This window comes from Cyanistes caeruleus, chromosome 3 (assembly GCF_971803275.1).
Source record: "Cyanistes caeruleus chromosome 3, bCyaCae1.hap1.1, whole genome shotgun sequence".
Lineage (NCBI taxonomy): Eukaryota > Metazoa > Chordata > Aves > Passeriformes > Paridae > Cyanistes > Cyanistes caeruleus.
In genome coordinates, this window is record NC_141703.1 from 19,962,120 (window position 1) to 19,983,451 (window position 21,332).

Consider the following 21,332-nt stretch of genomic DNA (forward strand, 5'->3'; position numbering starts at 1 on the left):
TTTCTTCCTGACAGTGGCTTTGAAATGGCAGAAGAATTCCTTCAACTAACTCTTCCTGTGACCTAAATGCATAATTGATGAAAATGTATTGTTTACATGAAAGCCTCATAGAAACCACCAGGAAAGCATCGCAGATTATTTTTTCCTCCTTTTGCCACTATGTTTTTACAGATGTGATATGTAGTTTAAGGAGCCAAAGCAGACAGTTGTTCTTTAGCCCTGCCAAATGCTCCAAACAAAGAAAAAGGTTTCTTTCTTTCTTTCCTCTCCCTTTCCTGACAGAATATATATAGTTAAAATAAACAAACACATTAACAAATACAATTTTTTAAAATAGATTTTAATTGTCATGGCTATGAAAATTCACGAGACAAAAATTATACGCTTAGAGCGAGCAATTGTAGAGGTTTGATTCCCGCGAGGCTGAGAAGGGAGCGCACAGCAAGGACACGGCTGTGGCCTCTGCCAGCCCCAGCACGGCTGGTGGCACTGGCGCTGCTGCCACAGCCGTGCCCAGGACTGGATTGCCACCTAGTGGGACCCCGCTGCTCCAACCCACTGGAGCTGTTCAATCCATTGTCCTAAGGCTGATTAATAAATACTGCAGCTAAATTTAGAGCCTGGAGCAGTGGACCACTGAACACCCCAAACATTTGGTGTAGCGCAGGATGGAGTCATAGAATCACAGAATGGTTTGGGTTGGAAGGGACCTTAAAGATCCTCTAGTTCCACCCCACATGGGCAGAGGGACACCTTCCACTTGACCAGATTGCTCAAAGTCCTGTTCAATCAGGCTTCGAACACTTCGTGATGAGGCATCCACGCCTCCTCAGAGAAACCTATTCCAATGCCTCACTACCCGCACAGTAAAGAATTTCTTCCTAATTTCTAGTCTAAATCTGGTGTCTTTCAGACTAAAGGCATTACCCCTTGGGGAGTGTTTGTCCCAACAAGTTGCAGATGTACCCGAAATATCAGCAGCTGGTTCAGAGGCAGCACAGAGTGCCTGTGTGGCACTGCTCGCTCTCCTTAACACGTGAGGATGCTGGCCTCTCTCAAGTACTTGACCTCTCTCCAGTACATGAACACTGTTATAACCGATAATATCTTCTCTTTGAAGCTCATAGAAAATCTAAATGTAAGGAAAACCATGGGGCCCTCTTGTCAGTGCAGGAAAGATATGAGGAGAGACCATGGCTGTCTGCTGTGATAAACTGCCAGCCTCTTGTGTTCTTATGGTAGACACAGCCACAGATTTGGTTTTCCATTGATCTGAGAAAGGCAGACTCTGTGCAACTGCAGAAAAGCTAAATGCAATTCCTGGTGTGGCTGTGCAGTGTGATGCAGTTACTCACTGAAAACTCCTCCCCTGAATAACTCCGAGCTTAGCAGGAGGGAGCAGTGGGAAGGCAGAGTCCAGCCAGAACTTCTGAGGACCAGCTTTTAAAAGTCAGTCCCAACAGGGGCTGTATCATCAGCCAAGTATCACAGCTCTGCACCTTGTTCCTCTGTTCCCAGAGCCCTACAGCCAATGAAGGTGGGAGGAGGCAGTGGTGGCAGTGGCCTCCAGCTCTGCTGGGGAGGAGGTGTCCGTGCTGCTTCTCCAACTGCTGCTCGAGTCTCACTAAGTAGGGAGGAGCACTTGCTTCACTTGTTTCTGCGTGTGAGCAAATGTAACCACTGCTAAGAAGGCTGTTCTCATCCCTGGACTAATGTATATGTTCATGAACAATAAAAAACCTTCAGTAAGAGAGGCAAAAATCTTCACGGTCTCATGAATGGGGCATTATTCTGAGAAAAAAAAAAGGGATCTTGGCAAAAGGAACTCCTCCCATCCTCTATTGTTGAAGCCTGAACAGTAAGAATGCAGAGTTCTAACATGGAGCCAGAAAAAGAGCAAATAAGGCAGTATATCTTACTGTGGTCTGTATGTACCAGGCCATCAGATGATCAAGCTGGTTCTAGTCCCTCAGTGGTTTGTCTTCTACAATTCATGAGCACTGAATATTTATTTGGTGGAAATAATGCTGGTAGCTGGACTGTAGCTTAGCTACTGACTTCGCTGCTGGCAAATTTGCATTCTGTGCAGAAGTCCCAAGTGAACAGAAAGAACAGATGTGTTGATTTGTTTGGGGGTTCTTCAGTTATTACAGAAATGCTGCAGTAAACACACAGAATGGGTTGGGACTGGATGGTTGGGACTGAATGAGGAGAAAACCAGCAAAGTGGGAAAAGGAGGAGAGGATGGAAGTGTTGTTAGCTCCCTGCTCTATCTGGTTATCCTTACACAGAAGAAAAACTGGTACTCTTGGAATGGTGCCTGTTTGTCTGGAAAGAAGCAGTCTGACATGGAGAAATTTACTAACCAGGAGTTGCTGTAGCCATCAAATGTGCAGGGATTTCTATTGCCTACACCTGGCCTGACAGAGAGAAAAGGAATGGTTTCATGTATGTTCCCTCAGGCTTGGAAAGAAGAGGTGCGGAAGAGCTCATAATTTATTCTTTGTGTTCCTGTGACTAGAGCTTCATAGTAGTGTTCCTTAAAAGTTGAGACAGGGCCAAAACATAATTCAGAGTCAATGTTAATTATCTATGATGTGGAAAATCTTCAGGCAGACTATTTACACCTTTATTTTGTCACTAATTATTGTACTATTTGAATTAATTAATTGGATATTGGATATAAATAAATATTATTAAACATGTGCTTAAATGCCAGACTGATATTAAAAATCAAGAATTATTACAATAATCTAAATGATAATTGATCTCAAGCAGTGACTTCTTAGAAGATGGTTAAATATTCTGGTCAGTAACGAGTGGTTGTTAGATTTTAATTTCAATTACATGAAGCAAAATACTGTGTTCAGGCCACAGTAGGGCCTAAAAAATGTGATGAACATCACAATATCCCAAATATGAGAGTATAAGCAGAAGCCTAAGTTCTTATAACAATTTAGGTACAGAATCTGCATCTGATTGTGATTCAGAGTAAGTAGCTGAGTTATCTTTAAGTAGAAGTCTACAATTGTCCCTTTTACAACAACGTTCCTTCTGCTTTGGCACAAGGCCCACCAGAGCAGCAGTTAGCAAAGAAGGAGCTGCACTATGGTAACTTAGTGAGCTGCACTTAAATCAACATCTACAAGACTTGTATTGCATGGCCATTTACCTCTAACCATGAGGTTACTGTGAAAAAGGGAAGGGCTGGTGATGGCTTTTTTCCTGAATCTCACTGCTGACCTGGGTCATTTTGGAGCCTTTGGTGGACTTTGTCTCCTCTCCCTCATCTGTGAACCACAGCAGAGCTTAGGTGTCTCTCTTCCCAGGCTTGGGAAGGGTCTGGTTGCCCACTGTAGATCATTCAGGAATTCTGGATTCTAATGGTCACATAATCTGAGAGTTAGGTAAGTAAAATTTGTCTTTTGGCAAATTGCAACTTTGGAAATTATCTAAACACAAATATATTTTATAAAGTATAAGGCTTCACAACCTTTCAATCTTACCTTTTGGGAATCTTTAGAAGCAGAGAACTGCAGTTCATCTGACTTTTTAATTATTTGGAATGGTCCTTTTGCATGGCTCAATTATGGCAGCTGCTCTTTTTTACCGCATTTATCAAAGGAGAAACACTCCAGTAGCGTTTAATGCACCAGTCCTGTAGCACTTCACATCAAATTGTGCAGGGCCACAGTCTGGCTCTCACTAGCAACTGTAGAAACAGCAAGATTACTTCATGGGAAAAAAGTTGTCTTTTAGAATACATTAGGAGAGAAAAACAATAGCATTGATTGCAGTCAATACAAACAGATATTATTTTGTATTTTAGGTATTACTTCTTCCTACTAATGAGACCAGCCAGTGAACCCTTAACAGGGCATGGTTCTCCTGAAAGTAGGATGCCTCCATGGACATAACTGAGACAATAAAGCAGTTCTTCCTAGATAATGTAGCTGTCTAGTTTTTTAAGCAATCTGCACATTTTTTTCAGTTCCCTTTACAGAATCGTTGTGGATTAAGAAAGACCAGTTAATCTGAAGGGTGTGTAACATCAGCTGGCCACAAACATTGCTCTAAATGTTGATCAAGCCAAGAACAAATCATCAGGCTTTGCAAATCCCCACAGACAGTGGTACACTGATTGCTCAGGCTGCACAATCATTTCTCAAATGAAACACAGCTGAACTGCCAAATACTGACTCTCCCCAAGCTGGCTGTTTCATATGGTTATGGCTTCCTGACCAGTTACCTGCTGTGGCTGGGGAAAGCCAATAGGAACACTCAGATTATTTTAATCCTGACTATATACAAGATAATTCTGAAAGATAACAAGGGTTAAAATCATTAACTGTGCTAAAACAGGGTTTGTAATGTGCTCAAACAGAGAATATTAATTATGCTCAGAATACAATAAGGTAAAGGAGGGATGGAGAGTTAACAAAATGCTGCAGCTGCAGGTCAGCAGTTCCTGTCTCATTCTGCCTAAGAGCCCATAACTGCTTCAGGATACAGCTCTCAGAGTCACATCCCAGCTCCAGATTGACTTCACTGGAAAGTCACTGCTTACTGGTTGAGATGGTGAACATGCTAGATTGATCTGTGAAATGCAGCAGCTGTTTTTCTCAGTTCATATTTCTGATATTGTGTTAAGATAGTGTGAGGACTTGGAGAAGCACAGTGAACAGTCTCAAACACTGTGAAACAAGAAAGTTCCCAGGGAATGCACTACAACAGGACCTTAGAATAATCACAGATGTCAAAAAGGAAGGCAGAGGTGAGTTTGGAATTAACACACTGGACAAAATTCTGCTGTGCAAAGTGTGGGGAAAGCACTGACAGCAACAACAGGAAGGTTCCAGGCCTGGTGAGGCAGATCTAGGTAACTATCTGGACAAAAGCTCCCACCAAGGCAAACTGTGAGAAAGGAAGTATCTTACACACGTGCCATCCCATGCCAGGTGGGAATAGCACTCATGCCTTTTGGATACCCAGGACTTGGGCTGTATAAAAGTGCTACCTCCACAAGAACATGGGAACCCCCACCAGCAAGCAGACCAGGATGAAGAAGGTCCAGCAGGACACTGCAGGATTCCATGTGGTGGTGATATCTTTGCTTAGTCTCTCTCATACACTCTCTTTCCCCTACTCTTTTCTATCTCTCTATGACATCTACTGTTTGTACCTTAATTTGGGCAGAGACAACTCAGTAATCAGATCCTAAGAGATAGCAAGCCAAAAACCAACTAAAAAACTCTGTGCAGCACTCCAGCCACACTGTGTTTGCCGTGCCCTTCAGGACGCAGCAATGCAAAATGCTGTCTGCAGCAAGTGGAGACCCTCCACTGGAGATGCACCTTGCTTATTTTGGATATGGTGTCTCAGACTGTGCCACCACAGCAGCGAGAAGCTAGAAGCAAGATCACATTTGGAGCAGAGGAGCAGAACAGCACGAGGGAGTAACACAGCTTGTAGGAAAGAGATGTGGAGGAAGAGCCTCCCCTAAAGGAGAAGGAAGACACGTGGATGGTAACAGGCTGTTTGGTTTGGATGAATGGAGGGTAGGCCAGGATATGTGGAGCACAGCTGCACCACAGCAGTGCTGAATGCCTCTGAACATTTTCTATTCCATTTCCCAGCTGTGCCATCACAAGTGATGACAGGTAGGTCTAAAGTTCAGAACCCCATGACCAAATACAAACTACAGGAATTACTACTATTTATTAAAGTTGCTGCATGCCTGATGACTCCTGGGGTTTTGCTGTGTGTTTTGGGCTCTGTTAAGGGAACAGCAATCCATGAAATGAGCTGAAGGCCATGGGACTCCAAACCAGCTTCTGAAATGTGTCATTTAATTTGAACTAGGATATTGCTGACATGTTCACCTTCGTAAGCGTGTTGATCAGGATCAAGACCATGTTCTTTGCTACTACCTAGAATTTAGCCTCTCACAGAGATTTAGGGCATGTTTCATCCAATTAAATAGGGATGATTGAACTTGTCATTTTCAGTTTTTGATCTTAGCTCTGAATTAAAGTGCAACAGAAAAATGTATACAAAAAATATGTCATAAGGACTTTGTAACAGAAAAATATATACAAAAAATATATCATAGGGTCTTTTCAACATCTAAAGTTTCATGATCGTTGTAGGCAGAGCAACCTGGTTAGATACATTGTTTTTCTTCTCTTTTTAGATTTCTAAGGTATTTCTGATGCTGAAGAAAAAACACTTTTCTCTGAAAATAAAATAGCCAGCTGTCAAGGCTGATTCTCTGAAGTCCACTGAGTGAATTTTTACTAACTCCCTACTTAATATTACCTAACCTATATTTGAATTGGATCTCCTAGGTCTCTAGAACTTAAGCCTAAGTTATCCGTAAAAGTGAGAAAAGGAAACATAAAAATCATAGAGACATTAAGTGAAATACTTTTCTAATTAATAAGATGTCCAAGAAATGTTTCCAGTACTCTAAGTCAGTTTTATTTAAAAAATAGAGTCCAAACATTGTTTTTTTTAATAAGGTGCAACATATACACTGTTTTCTACAATTAAAAAACCAAAACAACAAATAGAGCCAAAGCAAAACTATAGTCATAAATATAGTGTCATTCAAACAGAGAATCAGTCCTCTGTAATCCTTAAACATTATTTTTCTGCTTCTTCAAAGCATAAGAATTAATAATTAGTATCACTGGGACAGCCAAAGGGTCTGTCTAATGTCATCCATTTCTGTACTTTATTATTAAACTTTCTGGTACAGATTGCCTCAAGTACACATCAGAAGCTGAATGTAATTTAACACAGTTCATGCAAAACAAAGGTACATACTGAACCTCCATAATTCAAAGGTTCTTATTCCCCTGTTTAGTTTAGTTGGGCATTTGTGAAGGCCAACTGCTTGAAGGACTGAACTGAGGTTGCATAAAGTCAGCAGTATATATTAAAATACTCATATAACTCAGATTGATAACGCTACGTGACCATCTTGAGCTCTACAAATTCAAATAAATAGGGCTGAGATCTATGCCTCTTGGAGTCTATTCAGTACCTTCTGAGATAAATTTTGGAATACAGATGGAAAACAGTGCCTGATAATGAGCTTGTTATGGGAAATAAATTAAATCATTACATCATAACTGCATTTTTTGAGATAAGCATGTTATAAATTTATATTAAGGGAGTTCCCTTTCAGATACCAGTGTGAAGAGCAATAAAGGCTGTAGCATGGAGGAAGTTTTCTAATTAGCAAATTCTGTCATGTTTCAAAGCCCTCCATGTCATTGTAGCATCAGCCTCAGCCTTGATGATAGCACCAAGCCATGAGTGTGCATGAGATAGCAACCTCTGCTCTGAAGGGTTTAACATCTTTTGAACAGACACTGGAAAAAGGAGCAGCACTACATGGTTACATGTCCAAAGGTTTTTCCCTTGACCCCCTAGGTATTTAAAGCTTTCCATCTAGAAAGGAATGTGTTTGACAGAAGAGAGCTCTACACCCATTTACCTGCCTTTGACTTGGGCGATAGTCCAGGGTCAAACTGCATTCACAGTAACTGCATAAATCTCAATTCCTTCTGCTGGTGTTTGTTACAAAGCATGTTGGGGCTTTTTTGGATCTTGTTTTTAAGCCTGAGGGCTCCTTCTAAGTATTCTAATAAGGCAAGGCAGCAAGCTATCACAGGGGTGCCTTGGTTTCAGCAAATCAGGCCTCTGGGTATTAAAGGAATTAACCACACAAGTTTAACATGATAAGCCAAGTCAATACATCTGTGAATTTGTATTCATAGCCAGATTAACCTCAGTTAGGCAAGTCCATGTCTTTTTGTCAGAAAATGATAATGTTTTTCAGTGTTGATACACTATATTGTTTCCTGTTTGCAAACATGGAAAGTAGAACGGTCATAGAGTTTTAATCCAAGAATGAAATGGCTCTCAAGTCAGCCTTTTTAGCCTAGTCTACATCCCTTAGATTCTAGAAGTTATGGGTAGAAACTGACAATTGTATAAATCCCCACTTGGATTTAGTTATGGGAATGAAATGATTTTATGATGGCATCTCTGTTCAGATGAGGGAATCTAGTGTTTATGAGCATTGTTGTTGACTTGGTTTTTTATGAGTTTGGCTGCTGACAGCTTCACAGAAAAATGTAAGAAATAACCATATTATGTTGTATTTCCTATTTTCATAAGAAAGGGGTTGTTCAGTCCTATATTTTACATAGTTTTAACAATATCCCTTTAATAATACATTGTACTGCATCTGTTCAGTTAACAAAAAGTATAGACTGAAATACTTATGGGCTTTGGCCAGAGCTACATGTATTTATGTCAGTCTGTTGCAAACACCATTGTTAAGTGGAGTACTTAACAGATTAAAATTATCCCTTTACTTCCGTTCCTTTTACTTCAGCAGTTCAGGCCATACTCTGTGTGAATGCAGTGGGACACAGGCCAGAAGGAAGCAGGGTCACTGGAGATAAGAGGAGGAATTTGTGACACAGAACTTCAGCATCTAACTCAGGGTGCACCTGAGTAGTTGTCTCAGTTCAGGAACACAATAATCATGCACATTGCCTACATGTGAGATCAACAGTCTGGGTTTGGGCTGGAGTAAGCAACAGGCTGTTCTGACATCAAAGGTCATCTCTATCCATGAGGATCATTCAAACACCACCAGTTATCTGGGTGAATTTGAGCAAAAATACCAGAGGTCTTAGGTGCCTAAATGAAGGGACCAGGAGGTCTGAAGGGGATTCAGGGAACAACCTTTCTGCAATCTTTAAATTTACATCTACAAAGCAAACACTGGGCAGCATGAATTATGTGTTACAGAGTAATTTGGTATTCTGTTACTGATAGCAGTATTGACTAAAGTGCTGACCCTCTTTATCTCACATAGGATTGGAACAAGGGTTTAGGAAAATTTAACATTTTTACCTGAGTGACTTACAGATCTCTACCAGGGTCTGTTAAATCTTGTGTTCTTGGTGCAAACAGATAAATACTTAAAGCTTTCCTATGATCATTTGCATTCTCAGTCCCTCTGATCTTATCCAGCCACGGTGCCGTGGAGAGGAATTCCACAGTCCTATGACTGACAAGTGCATTAAAAGTAGATCTCTTACAGAATAAGTGTCTATGACTGTTAAATTAATTTCAGCAATCTCTTGGCAAGTGCAGACAAATGCCAAGAAAGAGCAATGACAAAAAGGACCTAAGTGGAGAACCAAGAATCAATGCAGAATGTCATTCATTTGTGAAAAATTGCGATGTACACAAGGGAAGACAGGCAAGGGATTCAATCTCTTGTCACTAACACTGATGAGAGATGGATACCACTGCCCGTTTAGTGCTTTTGAAAACTATTTTCTGGGCATCTATATTTTATTCAGTTACCACAGCAAAACACAAAATACTAAATTTTACAGTACTTGTATGCAAAATTGCATAGAGAGATAATAATTTTTTACAAGTAAATCCCATTTCAACATTAATAAGGGGAAGCTGGTTGACAGAAATGCTAAGCAGTATAAAATTCAAAAGACTAAAGCAGGGAGCAAGGGACACTTCATTTTAAAGTGATTTGAGATGTAACCTTACTATTTTCTTAAGACTTATCTCCAGTCTTGACTCATTAAACATTTACAAAATAAAATAAAGATGACAAAATATTTCATTTAAAAATACGCAAATTTTTTTCCATCATGAAAATGGTATAACTCGGTAGCAAACAAATAGCCATGATTCCAGTAACAAAAGCAACTGACATTACTCCTTTGCACTCTCTTGGCTTGGAACACAGACCTTTATATCTCTTAGCAGCTTGTACATAAACAGTGTCTGCTACTCCTCACACCTGCCTCATGAGTTACTGTGACCTCCATGCCTCCCACTGGTGCTCGTGGCTCTTTGTCTCTAAGCACCGCATCACTTACACCCACCAGCACTCCAGCTGAGCTGTGGGGAATCTCATTAAGGAAACACAGCTTGATGTCTGCAGCTGCTCAGAGCTTCTAAACTGCCTTCCTCATTGAATTTGTGCTGTCCTGCATCCACTCCCTCTGTCAGAGGCATATCAGGCCATTCTTCATATACATTACCTTTTTCTCTTTAAGCAAGATGAAACACCAAACACAGCCTTCGTGTTAATCTAGAAGGGATTCCTTTGGGGTTGCTTTCTTCTTCTTTACCAGTCTAGTTAAACATGATAGATTCAGGGTCCTGGTTTGCCATTTGAGCCATATGTCTTAATACATCCTTTTTAGTTATGATACCCAGCAGCCTCCTACAGGAGAAAAGGAAGCGAAAGGTCAACAATCATCTCATATATCATCCAGGTTTTTTCCCTGTTCAGTTGCAGGGATATTTTGTGAGTGCTTCCATACAGTACTGTCCATCTCATCTATTTCCCAATTATCTTTTTATAAAAGTATTCTCACCTCATGTATTTCTCCTTCCCCAGCCACGACAATTAAGTGATATGCTTTGGCTTGTTACTTCTTTTTGTTTGGAACATGACTGAGTGAGGAGCTACAACAACTAATACTTCATACAACAAAATAATAAGTTTCCTTAGCCTCAGGCTGCAGAGGACCAGCAGTCAAACCCAAGGTATCAGTTCTTGGTAATACACAAAGTAAGCTAAAGCACAGGGTTTCTGAAACTCTTACTGCCTGACAGCATAATTCCTTCAAATTTAAATGATAATTTCTCATTTATGTGAACCTAAATGAATTGCATCTGTCAAGAAAGATGAGGCCTATGGGATGTCTGGCCCCAAGAGTCAAGAATTTCATAACCCTCAGTATTCAAGGGCTTTTACTTCCAGTCCTTTAAGACCATTAGGCACTGAATATTGAAACTATGCCACTGCTAATAGTTTTTCCACCTTTCATCTCATGTAAGTTCTAAAACTCCAGATTTAATTTCTGAATCCAGGCACCTAAAATCAGAACCTTTATCTATGTCCCAATAATGGTTCTTACTTTCTTAATGCTGAGGATACTTCATTGACAGTAACAACTGATATGCCATATTTTTGAATAACAAAAAGACTTTTTAACAGAAGAAAAAGTTTTAGTCTTCCATATTTGGAAGTGATGGCTGTGGTTTGGCTATCCTGCTACCAGTAGATCCTGGGATAAGCCATGATGCCCAAAGATCTCAAATTCCATTGGAACTATGGGATGTTATGTCTAGTCCACATGGTGCAGCTTTTTATTCCCATAATTTCATGTTTGCCCAACTCCTTTAGCTGTTATTTGAGGGCCTTTGGTTTATACACTTTTCCATTATCCGATAACAAAAGTTGAACAGATTAATTTTCCTCCAGTGACACCTTTATCACAATTTTCACAAACATCTAATCTGGCTGGATGTTTCTAAACAGGCATATTATTTGCAAACAATACTGCTTCCCAGATCTGCCTCTGCTGAAAACTGAATGATAGTAGAAGTCAGAACAGTTTATTTTGTATTTATTTTTACCTTATGAGTACATATTTTTACCTTATGAGTATGTATTTTTACCCTATGAGAATACACTAAGAATTTAGGAGAACAGAATGAAATGTAACACCCTGCAAGCACCATTTTGGTTCAGAGTCTGACTTCTTTTGCTGCCCTGGACAGACACGGGCGTGGTTCCCTTATTCATCCATTCACAAAAGAAGACAAAATTAAAATATTAATTTGAGTGTCAACTACTCACCCACTGCGAGTCACCAGGCACTGCCGGAGCCCGAGTTTTCGGAAGATATCTACCACAGTTTCCATTGGTGTGTGGTCAGTGACAGTGAAAGGGCTCAGGTTGAGAATACGCCGCAGTTTCAGTGGGTGGGGACTGTTGGGGGGCAGTTCTGGGGGGTCTTCAGTGAAGTACACGATGGAGTTGCTCACCACCCCATCCTGACGCTGTCTTGCATTCTCTGTACAACACAAAAATTGGGGTAGATAGTGAATAAAGCTTAATAATAAAAAAATAATTCCTCCTTTGGAAAGCAAGGTTTGATTGTGTCTTTAACGTATTGGAGTCCCAGAAACTTGGGTTACTGAGTAATCTTGAATTTCCTTAAGACACTGCTCCCTCAAAGCAAATGTGATATTTTTATAGGCCCATACTTTTCCTTGGTTGGGAAAATGCTTTTCTGAATAAATATGCAGCTCATTGCATTCATAAACTTCACTAATCCTATTTCTGTCCAATTCAAATCACTGTATGTAATTTCCTCCATTGTGAGAATCACAACAGAAACTTTATTACATGCCTGAAGGAGTGGAGTCAACAGCTGTGTAAGATCCCAGCTGGCTTGGAGCAAAACTTTTCAGTGGAGTTGGGAAAATGTGGACATGAAGAATGGATTTATGAACACAAAGCTGGGGAAAGACAAATTCACATTCCAGGGAGCCAGGGGAGGTGTGGGTATTGTTCTAGATCAGAACACCTTGCTGGCAGGCAGGGTAAATTTTGTGGGTTTACACTTAATGCCTTAAATTGTTTGTGTATCTAGATTTTAAAAAGGAAAAAGAAATTAGCTTCCTACTTAAAGGAAAATAGTAAAGAGAGGAAAAATATAGGGGTAAACAACACATATGTGACCACTTTCAGAAGTTCAAAAGCTATCATTAATACTTTGATCAAACTACAAAGTGAACATCACACTACATCTGGAGTTTGTATGATCAGTTTTAGCCTTTTACCTAAAGCATGCCCCAAGACTTAACATTGGAGTACTTCATTTTCTTTGTAGTGTTTACCTCATCTCTACCCAGCAGTACAGGGTGTAAACATTATAAGAGACAGACTTCCAAATTATGACAGTCAACATTTGTCTCCCCAGAATAAGCATATCATGTGTTTGGCTCTCAGGGTTTAACTTTTTTTAAAAAAAAATAAATTCTTGGAAATAGTTAAATTATTGCTTTCAATTAAATAGGTTGTTTCTGCTCTTGAGAGGTGTAGCAACTCACACTCCAAGCACATGTAAATATTCTTGGAACTCTCTGCCATCAATCAGAGTGAGAAACCTGCTGCTGTGACTTGTAATCTGTAGACAGTGATGGTTTCCAACATGCTTCAGCTGCAATTTTTTTTTACATTTAACGATCGTTGTCTTGTAATATTTCTGGAACTGGAGCAGTGCTGGCTCCAACCTAATATCACTACAGTATACGATTCTCAACCTTCTCACCCCACACATTACAAGCCCTATTGCAATTTACAGGAATGATGTTAGTTTTGTATCAGCTTGTTTCTATTCATACATCCAATTTCAAGTGTGAATATGCCTGCATAGTTCTTTGATATATGATCTGTGCTAAGAGGTAACATTAATCAAACCAAAGGTAACTCCCACCCTTTGATAAAAACCTTTGACAGCTAGGTATTTCCTTCCCAAAACTGCACCCTAAGAAATAGGGCCTAGCATTTTGGTTACCACATTGCTATTCCCAAAGCAGCAGTGACCCTGAACAACAGTGATTAGCCAAAGCCATGATTTCACTCTTCCATGTCAAAAACCTCTCTAGAGAAATTTGAATGATGTAGTACTATGGAGTAAATTCAGCAGCATCAGAAAAATGGTGGATTTTGTGTGCAGCCTCACTGGATGAGAAAGTGGGAGTAAAGGTAAAACAGAAGAGCAGATAATTTTTGCAGTCAGTGGGTAAGAAAAACAGACACAGATTAACAGAAAGAGCAAAGCAAATGGATGACAATGTCTGGTTTTACAAAGCAATCTATGCAGAAGGCTCTTGTCATAGCTAGAGAGTGAATTAATTCTCCCAAATGTGAAACAGCCTCTCATATTCAGGGGTTCACATTTCACAGCCTATATCAACTATGTTGATCTCTCAACTCCACACTGGGAAAAGCATATTATACAGGCCACCTGGCTTTTGTCCAAGGCTCTGCCTTTTGCATGGTGCCTCTGGAGCTGGTCAAATTAAGAAAAGCTTTACAGTGTCAAAAACTCCGCTCTGTAAGTCTGTAAAGTAGGTGTCATCTAAAATGTAGACACCTCTTCCCAGAGGGTGACTCTGCCACCTCACATGCCTACCTACTCAACAAGGATCAATGGAAGGACACAATCCACCTGAAGCTGCTGCTGAGCAATTGGAAATGGCATTGCCATTCACTTTACAGGTATTTGATGCATTTATAGAGCATGCTCCACTCAGTATGAAATTATGTGGGGGTAAATCATGAGGCAGATAGCTTTGTGGGAATGGGTATTTGATGCAAGACTCAGCAGCTACTGCCTTCATCCAAGAAGGCAGTTATGTGAAGGAATTGGAGTAATTGGAGTACTTCTCCAGAGCAATCTCTGGACCACCATACTACTATGCACAACTAACAGGGCCTGAGAAAGAGGCTGAAATTCTTGGTTGAAACCATGTCTCTATAAAAGTGCAAAGTGTTTTAATACAGAGGTACCAGAGCTAGTTCAAACTGAGGAGGCATTCTGCAGGGCACAATGCCATGAAAAAAGAGATACTGGTGAAAGAAGAGATACTGGAGTGGGCCTGACTCTGTTTTCCTTAAGACCTCATTCCCTGGATGAAGTGCTGCACAGATGGGGCTTAAGCTGTTCTGAGATGTAACTCCAGTACCTCTGTCAGGCTGAGCAGGTGAACATGAACAGGTGAACAAGAGATTCTTCACCATGTGTGGTATTTCTCTCTTGGTAAGGAATTTTATGGCTTAAGGACACTCGGTGCGTGGCTCCATGATCACAACCATGAAGCAAGCTGAGGTGGAGTTTCTGAACACATTAGTTACCCTTGTGGTAATGATCAGCAGTAACAAGTTCTGAAATTCAGACAAAGTAGCTTCAAAGAGTATTAGTAATCAACAGGTTGCTAGCATGGTTTACCCTGCCCTGTAATGGAACCATATATTGTGTCTTTAGAAACCAAATCCAGATTTTAAGTCACAAGGACACAAACCGTACTGGAAAGATTAACCATTTATCTTATCATAGTGTCAGCACAGAATGACAGCACTCACACTCAGCCCCAAGGGGAAAAGGGTTACCAAAGGTCACTGGTGGCTGAGGATTTTAGAAAAAATTATCTATGTATATACCAATTTGATTTTAAATCTGAGTTCTGTCTCATTTCTTATGTAAGATGCTCTTAATTAGAACTGATCAGGAGACTGTACCTTTTCCTCTGAAAAATGCAGATGCCAAACAATTTTTGAACAGGAAAGCATTTTGATCTAAATGTTTACTGAGATTAATTTTAACTGATCTCTTTGTTGTCAGTTCATAGCTGGACACTTTCTCACATCTTCTGGCAAGACCATTCAGCCACACTGCCATTTATAACCTGAATCAAAAGACTCAGCTCCTCAAAGTTCTTTGACTCACTTCAAGCAGTCTCTGATCTTTCTGATTTTAAAGTGAAAGCTCTGCATCTTCAGTCCCTGCAATTTTCCCACTGACATACCTTCCTGAAAAGGAGGTGCAAAAGACTGTTAACTTAGGAAGGCACCAAGTGTTAAAGCCATGACATGGCACCAGCAGTATAAAAGACAGACCCAGGGTAGGCTAAATACATCTAAAAAGTGCTTTAAAGACCACTGTTATTTCAATATTTGTTTTAGCTTTGTGGGAAGTGAGCTGGAAAGTGACCTTTAAAAATAACCCAAATTTTCCATTTATTAATTTTCTTGACTGAAAAACATGTGAATTTCCATCAAAGACAACAGCTTTTTAAAGGTGCCTGAGCAGCAGGGATGAAACAAGACCATGCAGAGAATACTAATTCCAAGTCAAGGAGATATGGATATAGCAGACATTCCTCTCCCCTGCAAAGTACAAGGCAACCATGCCCAGGTGGCATCTTGCCTGCCTGCCCAGCTGGCCCTCAACACCACAGGGCTGCCACAACTGGGAGCAGATGGTGGACCAGCCTTGCAGACCTCTGCAGTTCTGGATGCCCTGGGTCCAGAAGAAGTGGGAACACTTGCTTTCATCCAATATACTTGTTCTTCAATCCCACTTAATCATCAAATCAACCAGGAAAGGATGTGACAGTCAAAACCTTTAAAGACCTGGATTCAGACTCTCAGGCAACCAGCCAGATAGCCACTGGATGCCAGACAAAATTCACCTATCTTTACCAAAAAAACATCGTGCACTGAAAACTTTCCACCTGTAGCACTAAAAGCCTGCATGTGAGGAAAAACTGAGACAAAGCAACAGAAAGGAGTACAGGCTATTTCATCACTGGGTGACCAAAGTTCATGACTGCCCCAGCTGCCTCTCGAAGTCCATGGAGAGGGAAAGTAACTGAGCCCTGCACTGGCTTTTGGTCTGGTTCTGACAAAAATTCTGGCCATATGAGTTGATTTTCTGTCTGCTGTCTTTAGAATAATTTTATTTTACTCTTTTGAGTGACAGCAAAATTAAGCCCACAAGGGTCAAGCCCACAAAATCAGGTATGATGTAATAGAAAAGCTTCAGGTCCTACTAAACAGTAGAAGTCAGATTTGAAGAAAAAGTTAGAATTGGTTCTTGATTATCCATTCTTCAAGATGACTAACGCTACTAACCTCCCATCTTGTAAAAACTCCATTCAAAATCAAACTTCTGGACATTGATATTCTACTTACTGATTGCAAGGATCAACTCTCGTCTCTGTGCAAATCCAATAAGTCTCTCTGAGTCCTTTGAAACCACCACTGGAAAGCCATTGTAGTCAGTCTCTTTGATAAGTGTCTCCACATCCTCCACCGTCATGCTGTCCTGTGTCAGCACAGAGAGAGGAGCCTCGCCGCGCCTTGGTCTCATCACGTCAGTTGCCAGGGTTCGGTGGGTGAACTCATCCTTCACATCCAGGAAGGGATAGCCATTCAGATGAATGTGAGCTTCATAGATCCCTTCTTTTCCAAAGGCATCTGCCACCCACTTGCTTGTGACAGCTGCAGCCATAAGAGGTACAATGTACTCCAGGCCTCCAGTTAGCTCAAACATGATCACCACCAGAGAGACCGTCATTCGAGTAACACCACCTGCCAACAAGGAAAAGACTCAGGTTTCTCCCAGTGCTGGTATACATATTAAGCAACTAATTTATATTTTTGGGCCTTACACTCAAAAATGCATGTAATTATTTATGCTGTGTACTTTGCCCTTATACTCTTAGGCTTGTTTCTCTGAAGAAAGGTATTTTTCATTTACTGCAATTTTCATCAAAAAGGTTGAGTGAACTTGCTCATGCTGAAATTGCTAGCATTGAAAAGCAAACAATGAATGCTAAAAGACAGAGCTTTAAAACCAGAAAGGATGCAAAAAAAAAAAAAAAAAAATCAGCTTTAATGGATACTTGAGAAAGTAAAATTGAACCCTGCCATTAGCTCCCTAAAATGACTCCAAGAGTCAGTTAAGTGCCACAGCTGAGGCAGGTCAGAACGTGGAGAGGCAGCCTTCACACCAGCCTATCTATTCCTGTCATACTGAGGAGAAAGCTGAGCATTATCTTTGGGCACAACATGGTCCAAAATCCTCCTAGCCCAGAACAGCTTAGGGCCACTGCAAGAGAGAGCTATGTTACAGCTTTGGATATCACTACAGTAGTACAGTTTGAACTGAGTACAATTTGGTTTGAGGCCATCCAGGCATGCAGCCATAGGCAGGGTTGTAGCTGTATTTTTCAATCTAGTCTTTCCATATTAATTTCATAAGCAAGCTCCTCACTCCTTCAGTTTACATTAAAGGATAAAAATAATCACATAACTGAGGACAAGTGTGTATGTATCTCTGAATTATTAGGTAACATTTCTTTGCCTCTATTCAAAAGGGAAATGTAATAAATCTGCTATTTTTAGGTTTCAAAATACAGCCCCATTTTAGATGAGAAAAATCAGAAACAGATCATTAAAAGATGCTTTTTATCTAGCAGCATACAGAAATATTAGATTGTTGATTGCTTGACACTATGATCCAGATATAAATTCCATCTGAGGAATGCCTTAAACTTCTGACTGTGAAAAGCTGAGAGCAAATACCAGACTAAGGATCATTTCATACTTACTCCATATCTCTTACTTTAGGGAAGATAGGTTTTGGTACAGAACAGCTGAAGTACAAGCTGTGACCATTCTACTGTGTATCTCACCATACACCTAAAACCCTCTGCACCTTAATCTGGACCTTTTAAAAGAGGAAGCAATTGCAACCTCACCTTGAGTCCTGTGTGCAGTTTTGGGCATCACAATATAAAAAAAGACATTAAGCTATCAGAAACCATCCAAAGGAAGGCCACAAGGATGATGAAGTGTCAGAAGGAGAAGCCTTTTGTGGAGTGGCTGAGGTCACTTAGTCTGTTCAACCAGGAGGGGACTGAGGGGAGACCTCATTCTGGTCTACAACATTCCCACCAGGGGAAGCAGAGGGGCAGACACTGATCTCTTCACTCTGGTGACCAGTGATAGGACTTGAGGAAATGGCATGAAGCAGAGTCAGGGAGGTTTAGGCTGGATATCAAGAAAAGGCTTTTCACCTAGAGGGTGGTTGGGCACTGGAACAGGCTCCCCAGGGAATGGTCAAAGCACCAAGCCTGAGAGAGTTCAAGAGGTATTTGGACAATTTCTCAGGGCCATGGTGTGATTTTTTGGGGTGTTCTGTGCATGGACAGGATTTGGGCTTGATGTTCCTAATGGGTCCCTTCCAACTCAGCATATTCTATGTTTCTATAATTCTTTGCTGACTAGCAGATCAACTGCAACATCAGAGCCAAATTTTTGTGCACTATTTATTTAATGAGCATTAAGATCATTTATCGAAGAGAGAAAGTGTTTTACTTGTTTGGACAGCAAGATTCATCCCAGGTTTTTTTGATGTGTCAACACTGCTGTGGGTGTTTACATCCACAGGGATGATCCAGATTATATCATTATAATCTCTTTTATCTTTATAACCTCTAGATGAAATCAGGCTCTTTTGAGGCCAAATTCAGCTGTTCATTTGCCTGGTTTTAGATGTGTGTTTCCAGATAAGAACTGATCTTTCCCATACCTTATTCTTCTGTTTTGACTGTGAGAGGTATAAAGACAGTTAAACTCAGGTGTAATCTACATTACAGACATTAAAATTTCAGGCACTCCCCACCTTTCCTTCCTCTATATTGGTCACACAAATGATCCTGCTTTTCCAATATGAGCATCCAAATCTGAAACTTCTCCAGCTCTTCCTTGAGTACATCTTTCATTTCAAACCTACCCAATCACATTAATCATGTGTTATGCCTCTCCACTATTTTTTCATCTGCTGATGATGGCATCAATAACAGCAACAAAAGGATATAGAATATGCAAGCACACAAGGGGAAAAATATGATCAGGTAAAAACATGCTCAGATGCTTGTAACTTTCTTGTTGCATCCATGGCTAGAAATTTGATATGTGAGGTATTATTCAATGATCTTGCTTTAATAGTTAACAGATCATTGCTATAATATCCAATAAATCCTATTGATTGAGTGTAATCCAATATTGGCCTATGATCAAAATAAAAAACAAAATACAGCTCAGTTGACCATAGCATGAGACACAGCCAAAGACCCAGAATTTTTGCCTCTGTGTAGTTTAAAATTTAACAAAAAACGGGATGTTTTCTTCCTGCACTGAGAGCACAGTCTAAACAAATAAGTAGCTTTAGTCCAGTTACAGTGAATTTCATTACATCAAATGGAAAAAATGCAAGCAAAAGTACTCCTGCTTGGAAACCTGCAGCCTAAATTCAATTTTTTCTTTCCTTTTCTCTGCTTTTTGGCAGATTACAGGGAGTAGACATTGGTGACTGCAAGCCTTTCTGTTGCTGGCTATCTGGCAGATCACTGGAAGAACAAGGAAGTAGAGGAAGCTCCCCATCCTTTAGCCCATCACATCTTTATTTCAACCTCTGTTGCACCCAGAAATGCCAACACAGCAGCTAACACAAACACAGGGCCCTCTGAAGCATGTCCCCAAACATCAGTGTTGGTCACACATGAACCAATAACCAGCAGAGACCATACCCAAGCAAGCTGCTGCTCCCACCATAGCATAGAGTCCTGGTGTGACACAGTCTGCCCCAGGCCTGCACCAGTTCCTGAAGATGATCCAGTCATGATGGTGATATGCCAGCTGCTCCACTCCAATCCCAACCATCCTGCCAGCCATGGCTCCAACAGCCATGCTAGGAATAAAAAGGCCTGAAGGGATCTGGAATAAAATATAGACACATGACATCTTGACAAAAATGATCAGTATCAAACAACTTTAATTAACAGTAAGAGAAACAAGTTTCCATAGCCTCATGGCAGCCCACAGGGCTGATCCCCATGGTCTGACACAGTTTTCTGCAGTCACTGAGTTTATGTGGCTACATGTGTATTAATAGTTTATAAAATGTTAGTGCATTTTTTGAAGAAATTTTTAATCCTATCTGCTGCACCCCACTGAATTAGGGAGATAAATGCTGTTTCTGAATAATAGGTTGCTTTTGAAGTCAAGATGTTACTGGCTTTGCCTTTAGTGCTTTCTCAGCAGGAAGTCAGGAGCTGCTGATGTTTCTGTCATAGGCTTGAGAATAAGCTTAACAGAAAATAACATCTTGATTTCACCCTCTATCAGATGGAGCACTTTATGATTTTATTACTACTTTTTCAGGCTAAATCAGACCAGATTTTAAATTAAATGTCATATGAAGAATAAAAACTCAGAGAAAGGGGACTGACTGCTCAGAGGCAACTAATTCGCCATCTTAGTTTACAATATATTTTCCAGGAAGCTTTGTGAATCGTTACTTTGTTGTCTGCTATACAAACAAGCCACAATTCACTAAAAAAGAGTATTTAAATGGGAAGGGAGGGGAATAAAAGAGAGTGAAGATTTACTTTGCCTTGGCTAAGTGCATTTCCTCTTAGATGTCAAGTGTACCAGCAAGTGGGAGATATATTTCCTGCTGGAGAAGACAATTCAGATCTGTGACAAGGGATTGCATGGGGCTTTTGTTGTTTTCAGAGAGGAAAGCCTATTTTATCTTTTAAAGTCTGAAAATATACCTTGAACTTCCTTGAGAACTTAACTAATCACCTCATCAGCACAGCCTAGAGGTTACCAGCCATGTAGGGCTGGTAACAGCAGATGCTACAGCTCCCACCATACTGTGCAAACTTTGCTGATGAAGTTGGATTCTAGATTTAGTGGGTCTGTTCTTTTACAGACTGGTTGAAAGTGCCAGTTTCTTCTAAGAAATTTTAAATATATAGGATAAATAAAGAACCCCATTTCAAATATAGAACCAAAGTTTTTAATGAACAAGCATAACAATGGGCTGTCAGCC

The 21,332-nt window shown here is 40.4% G+C and overlaps 1 protein-coding gene across 2 annotated transcripts in view; it reads right to left on the reverse strand.

The window, feature by feature from the left end:
- Positions 1-6,457: 6,457 nt before the first annotated feature.
- The window catches only part of CLCN4 (Cl-/H+ antiporter 4), a 43,264-nt gene continuing 28,389 nt past the window's right edge, over positions 6,458-21,332 (reverse strand). For both annotated transcript variants that reach the window (XM_023918358.2, XM_023918359.2), the window contains exons 9-12: positions 20,023-20,209; positions 16,619-17,017; positions 11,711-11,927; positions 6,458-10,285 (exon numbers count right to left, since the gene is read on the reverse strand). In XM_023918358.2, coding sequence (XP_023774126.1) covers positions 10,195-10,285; positions 11,711-11,927; positions 16,619-17,017; positions 20,023-20,209 — 894 coding nt within the window. In that variant the 3' untranslated portion in view covers positions 6,458-10,194. The remainder of the gene's footprint in view (positions 10,286-11,710; positions 11,928-16,618; positions 17,018-20,022; positions 20,210-21,332) is intronic.